The 18,419-nt window shown below is 42.1% G+C and overlaps 2 protein-coding genes across 2 annotated transcripts in view; both read right to left on the reverse strand.

Moving 5' to 3' along the window:
• Positions 1-583: 583 nt before the first annotated feature.
• On the reverse strand, positions 584-10,994 carry LOC129352735 (HERV-H LTR-associating protein 1). Its single transcript, XM_055021841.1, has 14 exons — positions 10,693-10,994; positions 9,559-9,656; positions 9,311-9,439; positions 9,026-9,082; positions 8,400-8,483; positions 7,749-7,832; positions 7,520-7,603; positions 7,369-7,452; positions 7,142-7,201; positions 6,964-7,044; positions 4,968-5,921; positions 2,293-2,434; positions 1,743-1,825; positions 584-996 (listed from the first exon to the last, which is right to left on the reverse strand). Exons 1-14 carry the CDS (start codon positions 10,992-10,994, stop codon positions 953-955), a joined length of 2,286 nt encoding a protein of 761 aa, XP_054877816.1. The 3' UTR covers positions 584-952.
• Positions 10,995-16,413: 5,419 nt separating this feature from the next.
• Positions 16,414-18,419, reverse strand: part of kcnq3 (potassium voltage-gated channel, KQT-like subfamily, member 3) — a 45,714-nt gene continuing 43,708 nt past the window's right edge. The window contains 5 exon segments of the mRNA XM_055021839.1: positions 16,414-16,830; positions 16,833-17,238; positions 17,522-17,609; positions 17,687-17,782; positions 17,855-17,986. Coding sequence (XP_054877814.1) covers positions 16,586-16,830; positions 16,833-17,238; positions 17,522-17,609; positions 17,687-17,782; positions 17,855-17,986 — 967 coding nt within the window. The 3' untranslated portion in view covers positions 16,414-16,585.

The following is an 18,419-nucleotide window of genomic DNA, read 5'->3' on the forward strand; positions in this document are numbered from 1 at the left end:
TGCTGGGGCAGCAGGGTGGGGCAGCAGGTTGGGGCAGCAGGCCGGGGCAGCGAAGCTTTGAGTCGGGGAGGCCTCAAAGCCAGATCCAGGAGAAGATCCAGGAGTTACAGATCTGAGGGCTGTTCATGAAAACCTGACTCGTTTTTAAGATCCAAAGTAAAAAAGTGTCCAACGTGAAAAGATCTATAGCATTTCAAAGAGCTGCTTTATTTACATTTGTTTAATTCAATCTATGAAAAAGAAATGTTAGTTTGGATGAAAGAAATAGTGAAGCGATTCCCTCAGAACTGCTGGATGAAAACCAAAGAAAAATCAAGGAAGACGCAGTTTGGACCCGTCATGAGATTTAATGGACGTTTTTTATTCTAATAAGACTAATATCCTGCTGCTGCAGCCACCCTGCTGCTGCAGCCACCCTGCTGCTGCAGCCATTATCCTGCTGCTGCAGCCATTATCCTGCTGCTGCTGCAGCCATTATCCTGCTGCTGCTGCAGCTATTATCTTGCTGCTGCTGCAGCCACCATTTGTTGTAATGAATAGAGGCTCACACTCCAAATTCTTAACAAAAACCTCATTTCTTCTAAAATGTTTATTTTCTTTGTTTGTTTTCCAGCTGAATTATGCAGGATGTTCATCAGCAACAGACTGAGATTATTCATCATTTCTCTCATTCATGACGTCATAACAGCCATTTAAACATGAATACAAACATTTCAAAGTGGATTAAAGTTTACATTCATCAACCTGATTAAAACAAACTGTAAACAGGGAAACTGATAAAGACTAGTGTTTTAAAACAAGCTCTTTAAATAAAGGTTTATATCTAATGTGTGGCAGATTAGGATTAATATCCAGATAAAAGCTTCAAACTGAACGTTTCCTGAATCAGCAGCAGCTTCCAGCTGTTGTTGGGAAGACCAACGGCTCTTTGTTTCCGCCGCTTCCTGCCGGGTCACAGTTTGTTGCACATCTTCGACAAGCATCTCTGCTTCAGATCTGGAGGGAGGAGAAGCGAGAAGGTCACCGTCGGTTCCCGACGCCGGAGGAAGAACCGGCGCTTCCTGTCGGGAACCGGAACCGGACCGGTCAGCGCCAGCCTGGGAAAGCAAAGCTCCTTCTGCCGCGACCGTCAGACAAAGTTCAAGAGAAACTTTGATCCTGAACAACGAAACGTTTAATGAAGATCCAGGCTGCTATAGTAACACCTCATTAGCGCTTAATGAGAAAACCCTGAGAGGTTTTCACTGTTCGCTTTACATCTCTGGAGATGTAACTATTTATTTCACACATCGTTTAAAATATTAACAAAAAACTCCACAAACCAACTATCATCTTCTGTTTTAATGTCATGAAATATTAAATAATTAGCAATAATAATTTAATATGAACAAACCTGGTGCAGCTTAAAAACATTTTGCACAAACAGATCAAAAGCTTTAAAACCTGCAGAAACTGATCGGCCATTTTAATGGATCATTTCAGCTCTGGGTTAAAGTGTGAAAAGTTAAATAAATATTCTGGATCTAATTGAAAGTCAAAAACAATCTATTTAATCACAGAATCAAAAATCAGCTGAAGCAGCAACAGCTGGTCCTCAATGTTCCTCAAGCTGCAGATTCTTCTCATGTTAAGCTGCCAAACGTTTTAAATGCTGCATTAACTCCATGTTTGTCTGATCTGTCAGTGCAGACGGACGGCGAAGCGTCTTCAGTTTATCGCCTCGGCTGCATCCAGTCACTCACTTCTGGAGAAGGAAAGTCTCTTGACTCTGCGACACACCAGGAACGTCTGGGCCTCGTACCACAGGAAGCTGTCATCGCAGAATCTGCAAACAAAACGTTCAGAAACAAAACGTTCAGAAACCAAACGTTCATAAACTAAACGTTCAGAAACTAAACGTTCATAAACTAAACGTTCAGAAACAAAACATTCAGAAACTAAACATTCAGAAACTAAACGTTCAGAAACTAAACGTTCAGAAACAAAACATTCAGAAACAAACTGAGGTCAACCTGAGGTCAAACTGTGACCTCCAGGCTGGTTGCCAGAGTTTCTCCTAAACCAGTGAATCTGTTCAGATTGGGTCGCCACAGTGACAGGATTATTATTCCTGTAGCTCAACCAGCTGCAGCGACTCCATAATATCTGTAAAAACTCATTTCAGTCACAAACCAAAGAGTTTTTGACCTCCAGCCCGCATGTTTCTGTGCTTCCCCTCAGTGTCTGAGTTTCAGCAGCTCTCTGATTGTCTAACAGCCCGGCCAACAGGGGGCGGCGGTGTGACGCGGGAACCTTTTGGTGCGCGTCGTCCGGCTCGGCGGCCCGCAGAGGCACTGGGAGAAGAACCGGCAGAGCTCCAGGACGCAGGGCTGCAGCTTGAGCTCGCCGAGCGTCTCCGCGTCGCCGCCCGGCGCCGGCCTCCTCCAGGGACAGCCTCTCAAGAGACAGGGTCAAAGGTCACTCCAGTCAGAGACTCAGCACATCCACCGTCCCTGAGGGCTGCTTCTCTATGTGATTACAGATCAGAAACTGACAAGCAAACGGTGAAAAACACTAAAGATAATTAATGTGGGAGGAAAACGTTTCCTGCTGCATCGACGTTTAAATTGAGTTCAGGAGATTCTTCGTTACAAACGTAGTTAATCTGTTAGAGGAGCAACTAATTAACATAAAATAGATTTAAATAAACTAATGACAGAAACTCACCCTGCAGAAATCACAGGGTTCAGATCAAACACCAGGTTCCAAATTATTATGCAAATTGGATTTAAATGCCATAAAGATGAATGTTTCTGTTGTGGTATTAAAGTTATAGATGTTGTTGTGTCTTTGAATCTCTATCATTAATGTCAGAGAGTTGATCAGTTTGGCTCAATTAGAGGAAATCTACTTCAGAAGGATGTTCCACTTTACTGAGCGGGCCGCAGGTTTCCAGCAAGACGCAAAAGAAAAAGTTTAGAGCCGTGTGACAAGATATGAAAACATGACATTTAATAAAACTGAAGCGTTATCGTCGTATCGGAGATTTACTGATTCAGAACAAAGATGGTTTACAGAAAAAGGCTAAAGAGGAAGATTTCTGTTAGAAAACAATTTTTTTTTAATTTTTTGAGAAATTTTGACATATTTCTAGAAAATTTGCAAGTTTTCGAACTCATGAATGTCTTTGTTTTATTCCTGAAAAATTCTGAGATTCATCTTAAAATTTCAGATTTTTTTTCAAACTCAAATTCCTTTTCTTCCTAGAAAATGTCAGAGATTATTGGGTGGAAATAAATTCCTCCATCCATCAGTCCTCCGGTCCTCCAGCAGGTTCTGGAGGTCCAACACACCTGAACTGAAGAACTGAATCACTTGCCGGTGAATCAGTTCATGTGATTCAGGTAAAGATTCCTCTGAACGTTCTGTGTGTTTCTGTCATTTTGTTCCTCCATCATCCGCCTGCAAACCTTTGACAAAATATAAACCTGATCAGATCAACCCTCTCCGTTTTCACTCTCAGCTGATCGGAGCCGATCGATCTGATGATCAATCTGCTGATCGATCTGATGATTAATCTGCTGATCAATCTGCTGATCGATCATCAGATCGTGGTTCGCGTTTCTTTCCCGCAGCAACTTGCGCAGCTAAAGGCTCATTTTCCTGCGAACTGAGCCAAACTGCGCAGGTTTCTGTTGCCAGGCAGAAATCGGAGTGAGGCTGAAGGTTTTCTTTCTTCTTCTGCAGTGCGATGTTACCGCCATCTAGTGGTTCTGATGAGAAATGCGGACAAATCAAAACGCCCTGAAACTCCAGATTCACTAAAACATTTGAAAGTTTTGTCTTTTAAACACATTAAAAACAACCAAGATAACTTTAGAGTGAATTCTTGAAATGATCTTGATAAGTAAAACCAGAAACAGATTTAAAAGAATAAAACCCTTAAAATTAAAGAAACTATTGGTATTTATGTAAAGCTAATAAAATGGCAGACATTTAGTAATAATTCCTCTTTAAGAGTTGATGCTGTTCGGTATTAAATCTCCTTCATAAAAGGGCTGCACCTCCTGTTGCCATGGTGACCGTCTCCAGCTCTCCATCTGCAGCACATCCCCCCCCCCCCCCGGTGCTCCCCCCTCCCTCATTTCCCCTCCTCCCCCCCTCTGCCCCCCCAGCCTCAGATTGAATCAGTCGCCGTCGATGAGCCCAGAAATGACGGCGGACGGTTCTGATGCTGCTCTGTTCTGATGCTGCTCTGTTCTGATGCTGCTCTGTTCTGATGCTGCTCTGTTCTGATGCTGCTCTGTTCGGGCCCATCGGGTCGAGCGGCACCGGCTGTTGGAGGACAGCAGGACGGCGACGCCTCCGAGCGTACTAAAGGGTTTCCTGTTTCCTCTCAATGCCACAAATAAAAACACGTTTAATTTGTGCTTTAATGTCAGGGAGACGCGGCGCTGCAGGAAATCTCTGCAGAATAAGTTCCTCACTGTTCCAGCAGATGAAACGAGTCGTTGCTCTGATTCAGAGAAAATCGATTTAGAAATAAATCAGGAAACATTTTCAGGTTCTGACTGTCAAAATGAAAATCAATATTTGTTTATTTTATCTGTTAGAATGAAAAATCTGGGTTTCATTTTCCATTCATTTTCATCATGTCAGAATTTAATTCACCAATTAAATATTTAGTCAGAAAGCTAAATATTTAGTTTGAAAAATAAACATTTGGCATGAAAACTAAACATTTAGTTCCTAATTCAATGAGTTTTGACCTTTAAATGTTTGACCTCTAAAACCTGCTCATTGTTTACCTGCTCATTGTTTACCTGCTCATTGTTTACCTGCTCATTGTTTACCTGCTCATTGTTTACCTGGTCATTGTTTACCTGCTCATTGTTTACCTGCTCATTGTTTACCTGCTCATTGTTTACCTGCTCATTGTTTACCTGCTCATTGTTTACCTGCTCATTGTTTACCTGCTCATTGTTTACCTGGTCTCTCTGTTTCTCTGGGCCGGTCCGGTCCGGTATCTCTGCTGCTCGCCGTCGTCTCTGCAGGTTGTCCTGTTGGACGGAGGGTTGAAGGTCTAATGAAGGTCGTTTGTAGAGATGTTGGAGGAATGTTTGTTTCCACCAGACTGTCAGGTGATTTCAGGACAGCTGCAGTTTCAGTTGCAGCTGCAGCTTCGGCTGCAGTTGCGGTTGCGGTTTTGGTTGCAGTTTTGGTTGCGGTTGCGGCTGCAGTTTCGGTCGCGGTTTTGGTTGCAGCTGCAGTTTTGATTGCGATTTTGGTTGCAGTTGCAGCTTCGGTTGCAGTTTTGGTTGCACTTGCGGTTGCAGCTGCAGTTTCGGTTGCAGCTTCGATTGCAGTTTCGGCTGCAGTTTCGTTTGTGGCTGCAGTTTCGGTTGTGGTTGTAGTTGCAGTTTTGGTTTTGGTTGCAGCTGCAGTTTTGGTTGCGGTTTTGGTTGCAGTTGCAGCTTCGGTTGCAGTTTCGTTTGTGGCTGCAGTTTCGGTTGTGGTTGTAGTTGCAGTTTTGGTTTTGGTTGCAGCTGCAGTTTTGGTTGCGGTTTTGGTTGCAGTTGCAGCTTCGGTTGCAGTTTTGGTTGCAGTTGCAGCTTCGGTTTTGGTTGCAGTTGCAGCTTCGGTTGCAGTTTTGGTTGCACTTGCGGTTGCGACAGCAGTTTCGGTTGCAGCTGCAGTTTCGGTTGTGGTTGTAGTTGCAGTTTTGGTTTCGGTTGCAGCTGCAGTTTCGGTTGCAGTTTCGGTTGCAGCTGCAGTTGCGGCGGCAGAAGGTCGGGTTGTGAGCGCAGGAGGAGCTGAAACAGCGCCGCTGGCGGTTGTCTCACGGTTCCAGTTGATGTTCTGATCGAGGAGTTGAAACGCTTTGGCCCGTGCGGATGTTCGGCGTCTCAGTTGATGGACGTCCTGCAGTGAAGCCTGGAGGCCTGGAGGATGTCGGTGTGACCGCCACGGAGGTCGTGACCTTTAGCGGTGTTGACGATGTTCTGCTCTGATGTGGTGAAGCTGAAGAAATCAGGAGCAAATCATGTAAATAATGTAACGTCACGATTTCTGCATCAAATCTAAGATTAAAGAATCATGATGTCAAAGTTAAAGGACCAAGGACCTGGGCGACCTTTGAACTGTTACCTCATAACCTCCAGGAAATGACTCAAACTCCTGGGAAAGTGTCAGTGAGTCTGTTTTTTTATTCAGGTTTATGGAAACTGCAGATGAGAAATCTGAGAAAACAAATGTTTCATTTCCGTGTCTGTTAGCATTAGCTCAACCTAGCAGCGTTCAGAGCTAGCATGATGCTACGCTAGCTGGTTTATCTGATGCTACGCTAGCTGGTTGGTCTGATGCTACGCTAGCCGGTTTGTCTGATGCTACGCTAGCCGGTTGGTCTGATGCTACGCTAGCCGGTTTATCTGATGCTACGCTAGCCGGTTGGTCTGATGCTACACTAGCCGGGTGGTCTGATGCTACGCTAGCCGGTTTATTTGATGCTACGCTAGCCGGTTTATCTGATGCTATGCTAGCCGGTTTATCTGATGCTATGCTAGCTGGTTGGTCTGAGAAAAACTTTGAAAAAAACATAAATAGACGAGATGCATCCTACAACAAGAAGTTTACAGTTTTTCTGTAAAACTATTTAAAGTAAAAACTTATTTAGAAATGCATATGATGTATTTTTTCCACATTTGTTCTTTTTATTTTATTCAGACTTTCAGGAATATGAAAAGCAAATCAAAGCTGAAAATTTGACATTTTAAGCCGTCACTGATTTTGATCCATTACCCAAATATTACAAATTCATGTTTTCCTCATTTCTTGTCAATTTGGGAACTTTTTTCTCTTCCAAAGAACAAAAATAATCTAAATTCTGGTCTTGTGAGAAGCTTTAAAAGGTTGAAGTTTGAAGCAAACTGCAGGTTTATTTTGTTTATAACGAGTGCGTCTGATTTTCCTGCAGATTGAACGAACCTCTGTTCGGTCCTTCGACGATGGTCTGGTTGAACAGCAGCGTGACGGAGCCGTCGGCCCAGAACCCGGTTCCCTCTCTGCCTGGACAGAACGCACTTCAGTCACACAACAGACTCCAGGAAACATCCAGAGATGTTTTACATCAGATTATTCCTGAGCTAAAGCAGCAGATCTTTACCAACCCGTCTTCCGGCCATCACACAGATGTAGATGCAGTCGGAGTTGTTCCTCTGGCTGACTGAGACACAAACAGGAAACACATTAAACACGTTCACGTTCCAGTCAGAGCCGAATGTTGATCCTTTTCACATCATCAACAGGAAGGACAAAGAAAACATTTAATCCAGATTAAATTAATAGATCCTGCAGAGGACGGAAATACTTTGACATTTTGTTACTGTCAACCTGACAGGATGGAGGAAGACTTGAACAGCTCCTGCAGGTGACTGGTTGAGTTTCCCATCACGTCCAGAAGGATGGCGGTGAAATCTGAGGATCAGAGGTCATGATGAGGAGAAGAGCTGCAGGTCGGGGTCAGGAGGTGACGGATCCTCACCGGTCAGGTCGTTTGTGTCGTTGGTGACGCAGTAGCAGAACCGCCTCCTGAACAGACCGCTGTCTAAGCTCTTTATACCGGAAACTAAACACAGCAAAACAAAGAGAAATTAATTATTTATCACTCAGAGATGTGACTGCAGCTGGAGCAGTCAGGCCACTAGGTGGCAGTATTTAGCAGGTTTGAGCAGCGCAGTGACTGCAGGCTCTGTGAAGCGGATCATATTTACTGTTGTAAACCAGCAGGGTGAGTCTGTGCAGGTCCAGAGGGCTGAAGGACGAAACGCTGAGCAGAGAGAAGAGCTGCAGAGATCCTGCAACACATGCAGCATCACCGGGTCAGAAAACCGTCACTTCTACAAAAACTGACCAAAAAAACTAGACATGCATTCAGCGTCACACATGAGCAACAATATTAATGAATCACAACCAGAATCAACTGTGAAAAGCCGGAGGAACAGGTGTGACTCCAGTTCACCAATCAGAGGGCTGACCCAACTCCTCCAGGTCAAAGGTCAATTATCCCTGATACTGACCAAATAAACGTTTGAATTCAAAGAAATGCAACAAAACATCTCTAAAAATGTTTCAGTTTCAGTGATTCTCAAACCTAAAAGAAGAAATCTCTGGTCTGATTTAACGTCAGAGAAGAAAAAAGATCATTTTATCCAAATATCAAGTTTAGAAACTCATTTCCTCCAGCGCAGCTTCCTGCTCCTGTAAACCCGACCGGCCTGCAGAAAACCCGAGTGGATTCCACGGTTCACACCAACATGCATGATTCTTCACGCGTCCTGAACGTGGAACCTGAAGGATGGAAACAGATCCGGAGCGGCGATGCGGCAGGGCGGCGATGCAGTGATGCTGCCGCCATAACCTACCAGAGTGGCTGGAATTGATCAAGGTGTTGACCAGCGGCGTGAGGTCGATGGCGGTGGCGTCGATGGCGCTCTCTGCTGGGATTTCTGGGAGGTGAAACAGAAAGACGGAGATGATTCTGGGAATCTGACTCTGAATCACTGAAACAGAGCCACGTCTGAACGGTGCAGAAAACAAACGAGATGTTTTAGATCAACAGACAACAGGATGAGTTCAACCCAGTCTTTGTCATTTCAGCTCCTTTTAAATGTTTTTCAAGAAAACAGAGAAAGTTCTAGAAAACGCTCCAAGTGCCTGGCAGTAAAAACATCCAATAAACTCTGAGCAGGAATCCAGATTGTGGAAAAAGTCCTGCACAACATCCCATAATATACCCATTAAGTTGTGTAGAAAAACTAGAAACTTATTTTCATGCATCAGGAAACTTATGAGCTTCGTCCAGTTTCTGACATTAATTTTAATATTTTACAGATAAAATATTATATAATAAAAATAAAGATAAAAACTAAACAATTACTGGAAATTAAACTGAAAGTTTATTTTTTCTCATTTTGTGAGTCAGTTAAAATGTATTGAATAATTTGATCAGGAGAAATTTGCAATAAAGTGTCTTAGAAAGAGAAAATACCTGATAAATGACTGAAGTCTCTCTTCAGTCGCTCGTCTTGCATCCTGCTTCTGAAATCTGCACAAAGATTTCAACTTTTATAAAGATTTATAGAATTTATTTATGGGATTGTAGCAAACAGGAAAACTATAATGAGATCTTTATAGTTCTAATTATTTTGTAATTTTTTTATTTCCAGGCAGAAATTTTCTAAAATCATCAGTTTTTTTTTTTTTCATAACTAGGAAGTGAAGATTGACTGAAAAAGGTTCTGATTATTTATAACAGGAGCTTTTCAGGACCAACCTGGGCTGAAGAGGATGAGGAGCGAAGCTGCAGAAACGCAGGTGATCAACCAGAGGCGAGAAAGCGGCAGGAACCTGAGAGCTGCTGCCATGATGCTGCAGCAACACGGCGGCTGCAGCAACACGGCGGCTGCAGCAACACGAGGAGGAAAAGAAAACCTTCAAATCCAGCAGAAACTTCTCAACCCTCAGCAGAAGAAAATCCAGGAGATCTGACCGCGTGCATCAGCTGTTCTGACAGGATTCAACTAGGCCGTTTTCTCCCCTCTGAGCAGCAGCTGTTGGCAGCAGGCCGGCGGCTTGGAGGCTCAGGATAATTCAGATCCTTCACCACCTCCAACAGCTCGCTGTAAGAAACACCAGACCTCCAGGGAAAACTGCAGAAAGGCTGCAATTCACAACACTGGCCTGCAGAGGGAGCAAGAGACACCAACGCTGAGACAACAGGATTATTTCATGAAGTACTTCTGGGAGCAGGAGGACACTCAGGTCGTATCTAAATAGTTTTCATCCAAATGGAAAGATGAAAATCTGCAGCATCACAGAGTCCAAATAAAAGTTCTGATTTCACCGGGGCTGTTTCCTTGGAGTGGTGTAGTCAAAGTCCAGAAGTTAACCTGACAGGAACTGAGTGCAGAACAAATGTTAGCAAGTTAAGGAGCTGATAAACCAGATGATTCCAAGAATCATTTTCCGGTTCTGCTGCTGGTTTCATTTAACAAGAAAAAGTGTTTTCTCCAGAACCTTCAACTGATCCAAACATAAAATGATCCGATCAGCAGGAGGTTCCATTCCTGCTGAACCGGAGACGTTTCTCCCCACTGTGGCCCTGTGCTTGAAACAAAACAAACATTTTCCTTCATATTTAATATTCCAGCCTGAACTGGAACAGAAAAACACTTAAATATTTCAGATTATAAACATTTAAAGATTCAACAACATTTATGTAAATAAAACCGAAAAATAAAAACAGTTCAGAAAAGTTTTATAAACCTGCAAGTTTCCAGTTTAAAAGACAAAGTTTCCAAATATTAAGAATTAAAACCACTCAGAAAATGTTCAGTTTATTACTTTATTAATAACTGGTGCAATTGAAAACACAAAAATAAAAAACAAATCAAGTAAGAATACGTTTGCATATTATATCATAAAAACAACATATCAAAGTGTTTTAGGACAGAATCAAAACAGCAACTTTAGTTTTTTTTTCCAAACTAATGAGAAATAAATGAAATGATGCAGAGCTCTGAAGGCCACTAGTGGAAAATTGTCCAAACATTCCTTAAATTAAACTTAATAAAAATGTTTCTGTAAGAAGAAGCTGCCGTCGTTTCCTCATGTAAACCTGCCTGAGACGGAGACGGCGGCTGCAGGACGTCTCACTGCAGGACAGAGTCCCGCCACCGCCGCCAGGTCTGGACCGGCGCCGCTGGGTCCAGACAGGCGCCGCCGGGTCCAGACGACGCCGCCGGGTCCAGACGACGCCGCCGGGTCCAGATGGCGCCGCCGGGTCCAGACGACGCCGCCGGGTCCAGACAGGCGCCGCTGGGTCCAGACAACGCCGCCGGGTCCAGACAGGCGCCGCCGGGTCCAGACGACGCCGCTGGGTCCAGACGGCGCCGCCGGGTCCAGACGACGGCGGCAGGTTTACGTTTGGAGTTTGACGGCCTCAGCGAGAAAAGCATGAGATAAAATCATAACTGCAAAAGGCCAAGGCACAAATAATCAGTAGCAATCAAAACGTCCAGTGAGTTTACAGGCTGAGAGCCGAACGCACCGTGGAAAACAAACATTCATGAAAACAACGTTTCATCGAGCAGAACTGCCTCAGATCTACCTGGATGCCATAAAGTGCTCCTTTTCATCCACAACATTAAACACAGAAAAACGGCGCGAGTTTGATGCCATCATGGATTTTCTTTTTAAATGATCCGCCGGCTTTTATCCTCCAGCAAAACAAGGAAATATGAGCAGCATGTTTTCCAAATTCATCCGAGTCGAACGAATGAATGAATGAGTCCAGATGTTTCACTCATTCATCACCAGAACGACGCAGGAGATATAACACAGTTTGTTCAGATATCGATCTGTGGAAAATGTAAAAACTACGCAGATGGAAAAAATCAATTCCAACTCTACATGTTCAACAATAAACATTAAAGTCCAAGAAACAGAAATGAACAAATAATTTCCCTCAAGCAGAAACAATCTGAACGGACAGAAACCAGTTTGACTTTTAAACAGGAACTAAACTGGAATTTACTGGAAAACGATTCAAAAGTTTAAATGGAAACTTTGAAGGGAAAATTAAAAACCAATCAATAAAATATATTGATCCAGTTCTCATGTCAGTCTGAAAGTGACAAAAAACCAAGTTACAATTAATCAGCAAAGAAACAAACGAGAATAAATTCAGACATTTTATCTTTAAATCTGTTTAAATCAAAACTGGTTTTAAACATTTAAAATGTCATGAATGACGAGGGAAAAACTTCACATCAGAGCAAAATGAACAGAAAATATTTGATTTGATGACGGAAAGGAAAATAAATGTTTTATAGAATATCTGTTAAAATAGATAAAATAACTATTTAGATGAAACATTATCATTATTGTTTCTATTTTAGGTAATTCTAACTGAGCTGAAACAAAATAAGTTTAATCTGATTTAAGAGCCTTTAATTTGATTACAAGTCATTAAATCATCAACGGAGAAACTTTCCCTAAATGTTGGCTTGTATTAAAATAACAGGTAGTTTGAATTAAACTATTTGAATTTATGACTTTTTCTTCACTTTTTGTTTCATCCAGATAAACTGGATAACATGAAAGAGACATGCAGAAACAAATTAAAAAAAGAGCAAAAAAGGACAAAAGTTTCTGACGTAATAAAAACACGATTTAATTCAAGTGAGAATAAATTAAAGTGACAATTTTTCACTGCAAAAAGTAATGCTAGCACTGTTTTTACTGAATATAAAATATTACTGAATATTTTCAGTAGGTGTAATAAATTTGTATTTTCTAATTTTGGTAGCATTATTCCTTTTGCAGTTTATTTCCTGTCCTGGAAGACATTTTCTCGAATTAAAAAAATACATTTCAACAGTGATTTGATGCCGACGCTTTCATACTTCGCTCAGTCAGTTTGAAAGGAAGCCACACGTTGAATTTCAGATGGAAGAAATAAGTACAGCATGCATTTAAAGATGTTTTATAAACTGAAACTGAAGTGCAAGGCAAAGATATTGTTGTGCAAAACATTTTAAAGAACAAGAAAATACATCAAAACTTTAAACCAGAACAAGAAGAAAAACAGAAACAGTAAAAACTTTACATGTTGGGTCTGAAAACACCAGAAACCATCAGAACCAGATTTACAGAAACCAGATTTTAAATCATGTTCATGAACTGTGGGCTGAACTTCAGCGTCTGAAACACTAAATCATGAATGACTGAATCATTCTGGACGGTGCTGGAGGCACAATGAATGAATGAATGAATGAATCTCTACAGGGATACAGATTATTAGATTATCCTGTCTGTGCATTGACAACTAATCCTCCAACATTTAGTTTTTATATAAGTGGATTAGAGGAGCAGATTATATTTGTTGTACAGCAGATTAAGCAGATAATAGAACGTCTTTCCCATTTCAGTGGCGTTGCCTCTGATCCAGACTTTCAAGCAGAACAGGGAGTTTCAAGGACCAGTTTGAATTTTTACCGCTGGGTTTGTCTGAGGTATCTATGAGAAGTCAGTATCTTATCAGTTCCTTCAGTCAAATCTCTGCTACTATCCTGCCTTCATTTGTTTGTGATGCTAAATGTAGCTTGGCCCAAAACTGACATCCTGAAACAACTCAGGATGAAATAATGACTGTGAGGATTTTACCTCTGTAAACTTTACCTACTGGAGACTTTTAGACTTATGCTCTAACGTTTAGCATAGTTTCAAAATTAGCAGAACACAACTCTGAAATTAAATGTTATCTTTTTGCTTTATAGCTAACTGCAAGTTTAGCTTGATTGTCAGCTTAGCCGGTTACTGATTCCACAGTTACAACAAACGTTAACTTGGAAATAAAGTTGTCAGGCAGTCAATCTGACCACATGACTGTTAGCCCAACTGCTAGCTTGACATATATCTTGCTTGTTAGCTTGAAAGCTGTGGATTTTCCATTTGCTTGACAGTTGTCTTGCTTATAACTCAACACTGAGGTCAGTAGTTAAACAGTAGACATCAAACTCTGACCTGCTAATGTCCTGTTAGCATGACAGATTATTTATTATGAGCATAACAGTTAGCCTAATTCATACTGCTACCGCTACCTCATGTATATCTTCATAGCCAGCTTAACAGTTAGCATGGTAATTAGACCATGACAATAAGATTGAGTGTTAGCATGACAATTAGATTGACAGAAAGTTAGTATAACAGATAAACAGTTAGCTGTTACAATTAGACTGTTAGCTTGATAGCTAAATCAACGGTTTGCATGACAGATTCACAGTTAGCCTAAGAGTTAGCTGTGCTTAACAAGTCACTCTAAAAACTGACTACTTATAGCTACTCCACACAACCCCATTAAATTCAAACTATTCCCTATGAGTTATAAAATTCTTGACAAACTGAGAAAACATCTTCTTTCGGCTCAAAAAACAGTTTGAATTCACCTCCAAGCAGTTTTGCTTTTCCCAATTAAATCTACATTTTCTTTTTAAAACATACAGCAGATGTACGGCGCTTCAAAAATAGAAAACCGTCGACACAGAGTAAGATTGTTAAATAGAGTTTATAGTCATAAAGCAGAGCAGAGATTTGGTGAGTATGATCTGCTTCAACATGCGATAAGAAGTGATAACTCAAGTTTGATCAGGTTTTGCATCACAATCTGTGATTCTACAGGTAAAGTAGTAAAAGCAGTTCAGGCCTAAAAATGTTTCCAGGTTGTTCAGAACATCCAGATTTCAAAATTACAAATAGAATAAGATTTAATTACAAATAAGAAACTTTAAGTATATATAAATGTCTTATTGCAAAGTAGGATGAATAACATTTCCTACACTATATTTATTAAGGCCCAGTATATTTAGATGATTTTGAACCATTTCAAAGCAATTCAAACAGCTCCATAACAATGCAAATATCCATTTATGTATCATATAATAAGTTTAACTGTTTAACTTTTCAAAATATATAAAAAAGATGAAGCAGCAGATTTAAATACTTTATTAATAAGTGGATTATTTTCATTGATAGCAAAAATAGTCAAGAGAATAAAATTTTAAAACATGCACCAGCTAATCGCAGTGAAATTACAACTTTATTGTTCCACTTTAGGCTGATATTACAGGATTCATTCCACTTTTTACAATTTATTGACTTATTTATTATAGAAATTTGAAAGCAAAGCATTGCTTTCCTTCCTCTTCACTTTGTGTTGCTTCATCATAAAATCCCACTAAAATTTTTGTCTTTAGCAAGAAAAAACCTCAGAGTTCAGAACGGCAACATTAGAAAACTTTTAAAAACCTTCAGATTTAACTTTTTAAAGCTGTTTACGTTTCAGAAATAGGTTTATGGAGCAACACTTCCTATAAATCAGAAACTGAGACAATAAATTATTCAGACAATCCAAAATAAATTTGAATTAATTCTATTTCTCTGTTTGGGGTCATTTTAGGAAAGGTTAAAACAGCTTTTATAAAGATGTTTAAATGTTTTCTTTTACTTCCCAAAGTTTCCATTGACAGGATTCTTTAGTCTTTACAGCCTCAGATGTTCCTGGTTTTTCTCTACATGTTTATAAGTTCATAACCCTAACCCTTTCTGCTTTGTTCTGCGCTGTGAAAAGTGTTTGCATGTTCCTGGTCTGACCTGTGAGTCTGACGCACATGCTACATCCGCTAACAGCAGCGATGGACAACGAAGCCGCTTCCCGCGGCCTTCTGGGTTCAACTTCTGTATAAATGACCTGATTGGATGTTGGAAAAGACTGTTGTTGTGTTCAAGTTGTGCTAAAAGGAGTTAGCCTGTCAGGGAGGCTATGCTAGCCTAAAATAGCATGTCTATGCTAAACATGCAGCAGCTAATGCTAATGTTAGCATCCACAGTCTAGGACTTCCTGGACAGAAATACATTTTGCTCAAATCTGATGGTTTAATAAACTAAATAACTGATTAAAAACTATAAATATCTTAGTTGTTGAGCCCATTTCTACTTATTTCATAATTTAGCAAAAAATGGGTTTTCAAGAGAATTTGTTGCTTATTCTGTCAATATACAGGTTTAAATTAAACAATTTATTAATTTCAGAGCCTGTAATTAACTCAATTAAAATATTTAATGTCATCCATGAAGCTGAATTTATCACCTGTGAAAACATATAAACCTCTAAAGGCTGAACCTTCACATTTACTGCAACTTTACAAAATAGTTCAATAACATTATGGAATATTTTTTTTCCAGAATTCTTCACTAAATCTGGCTAAACATGGGAAAAGCAAAGGGTAAAATACCTAGCAGTTTGTTTATATGTCTTTATATTGTGCATATTGGCCAACATTATGATGAACGTGTTGAATGAAATGAGAGACGGTTCATATCCCTGAATCCATGTGCCAGCAAACAGCAGAAATTTAGTGTTTCAAATATTTTCTGACTGTAAGTTTGTAAATCTGAGCTGACGTCCAGCAAAAACAAAACAACATAAATGTAAGAAAGTTGGACAAACAACGAGACAGACAGGAGACTTTTGGTTCCAGTGTCGCCCTCTAGTGGTCGCCTCAGGAATGGTGCAGCATCATGCAAACCATGCAGAAACAAGGATCTCTTCATATAAAAATAAGTGTTACAAAATGGCATAGCAGGTATAAGTTTCCATTCAATCTCTGTTCTTTTTCCTGATATATCCTGAAATTTGCAGTGTCTACACTAAACGTCGCATGCGTCACATGCAGTGCGGTTGGCTTTGCAGCAGTAAAGCTTTTGGGTGTATATTATGTATTACTTCTTTTTTCGCTAAATTTTTGTGAAGAGTGCGCTGTACAGAGTTTTTTCTTTACAAACGTTCTGCTTTCCCTTTTTTTTTGTTTTGCCGTAGGTGCGGACTCGCCGCCTGGGCGGCGGCGGCCTCTGCAGGTCGACAGCCGGTCGTTCAGAACAACGAGGGGATCAGACCCACCTTCGTCCCAAAGCTGTGGCTTTGACCCAGCGTTCTGGGTTTTAGAGGCATGGGTTGGATTTAAGGTCTGAGTCGAGGTGGCGTCGTGTTTCAGGGCGGCGTGTTCCACTCTGCGTCCCCGAACCCCTCGCCGGTGGAGGAGAGGGGCAGGGCGCCGCCGCTGGGCGTGAAGGGGTCTGTGTCCGTGTCCGTCTCGCCCTCGGCCAAGTAGCTCGGCCTGGTTCTCGTCCAGCTGGCCTCCCCGGCCGCCACCGCCGCCCCCATCGACAGGTCCAACCCCGCCTCGCCCTCCCGCTCCCCGGAGATGCTGAACCCGCTGGGCGAGCGCTCCAGCCCTCGTGGTTCACAGACAGGAGCGAGAGCGGCGAGTCGCCCCCCAGGGCCCCTGTGGTCCTGCCCCGCCCCGCCGACAAGTCCTGCAGGGAGCTGATGGGCAACACGGTCGGCCGCTCTGTGTACGTGGGGATGGCGGCCGGCGCCGCGCCGCCTGCCAACCCGACCCCCTGCCTGCCGCCTCGCCCTCTGCTGCAGGTCGAATTCGCTTTGCTGACAGGCACCTGGTATGACATCTGAGGGAACACCTCGGAGTAGTTGAGGAAAACCCGGCGGATCTCACCGTTCGCCGTCTGGTCGCAGGCCTCCAGGGTCATCCGAGCGTCGCCGGCCGAGTCCACCTGCAGGTGCTCGGTGTGCTGGATGTGCATGTCCACCAGGAAGTCCAGCTTCTTCTCCATGTCCTCCACCTGAGACAGAGACACATCCATCCATGAGCTCAGGAAACCGACCCGCCAACACCAAAGCTCAGAACCAGGAAGGACATGGCCGGCCGCTTCCTTCTGAACAGAAATACGTTTTATTCCTCATTAAAGAGAAGAAATTCATGGATTTAAAGGTTTTCATAACCTTCAACTACGAATGAATTTAGTTGATCAACCAATAAAAACACAACAAAATAATAGAAAAGCAACACAAACACAGCAGAGTCCACAGATGGGAAGCTATATCCAGACTGTTATATTCTCTCACCTGCCTCTCCACCCTGACAAATCTACCCATCATGCTTTGGTCTTCAGTGTCTGGCATGGACGTGGCTTTGGCTAAGTAAGACTCATGCCTGAAACAAACAGAAACAAGTCCATTAAGATGGTGCCGCCATGACATGCTAGAACGTTAGCGATGGTGTGGCAGTACCTGGGTGACTGGCTGGATGGGTAGTTAAAGGGTGTTTTCTGGGGCTTCTTGCTTTTTGGGGTGAGGGGGGGTCCAGGGGCAAGAATCATGTCGATCCTTTAGAGAAGAAACAGGTTGAGCACGGCACATATGAGGCCAGATTTACCCCTCTGCGTTGTGTCTGCTCACCTGGTCTGGAGGTATTTAATTCTGCAGAGCATGTCTAGATGTCCAGCTGAGTACTGCTCAATCACATCTTTGACATCGTAAGGCCTCAGAGTTTCCTTAAACCTCTTCTTGTTCAAGAGAAATTGCATGATCCTGCGAAGCAAAGATCAACATATCTGCATCTGTTGAAGCTTTCCTGGAGTTTACCCAACTAGTTACACCAACTAAAACAGACGGAGATTTCTACAACTACCCAAGAATCATGCAAAACCTCAGGACATCCGCCCATTGTGGGGACGGGTTTCTATCTTCAACAGTCATTGGGCCAAAGGGTTGTGGACCCTGGACAGGGCAGTGATCCATCACAGGGTAAAGCAAACACTGAGGGCAATTCACAAACCTAACTTTGATGTCCTTGAATGCTGGTCATTGTTCAGATATAGGATGAAAGTTCAATATCTGCCCTGGAGTTGGTTGCAAAGGAGGAAATGCCCCAAAGCCACCAGGACAAGATGTCAGAGGCATCGGATGCCTCAAACACCAAACGACTAAAAACTCCCAAACTTCTGGATCTCAGCTTTTTGCT

The sequence above is a fragment of the Poeciliopsis prolifica genome, unplaced genomic scaffold, assembly GCF_027474105.1.
Source record: "Poeciliopsis prolifica strain line A6 unplaced genomic scaffold, Auburn_PproV2 SCAFFOLD079, whole genome shotgun sequence".
Taxonomy (NCBI): Eukaryota; Metazoa; Chordata; class Actinopteri; order Cyprinodontiformes; family Poeciliidae; genus Poeciliopsis; species Poeciliopsis prolifica.

Coding starts and splice junctions, on each gene's coding strand:
- LOC129352735 (XM_055021841.1), bottom strand. CDS start 10,994: ATGCTTTTCTCGCTGAGGCCGTCAAACTCCAAACGTAAACCTGCCGCC. Junction 7,833..8,399: donor GATCAATTCCAGCCACTCTG/GTAGGTTATGGC, acceptor CATGTGTTGCAG/GATCTCTGCAGCTCTTCTCT. Junction 7,045..7,141: donor GATGGCCGGAAGACGGGTTG/GTAAAGATCTGC, acceptor CGTTCTGTCCAG/GCAGAGAGGGAACCGGGTTC.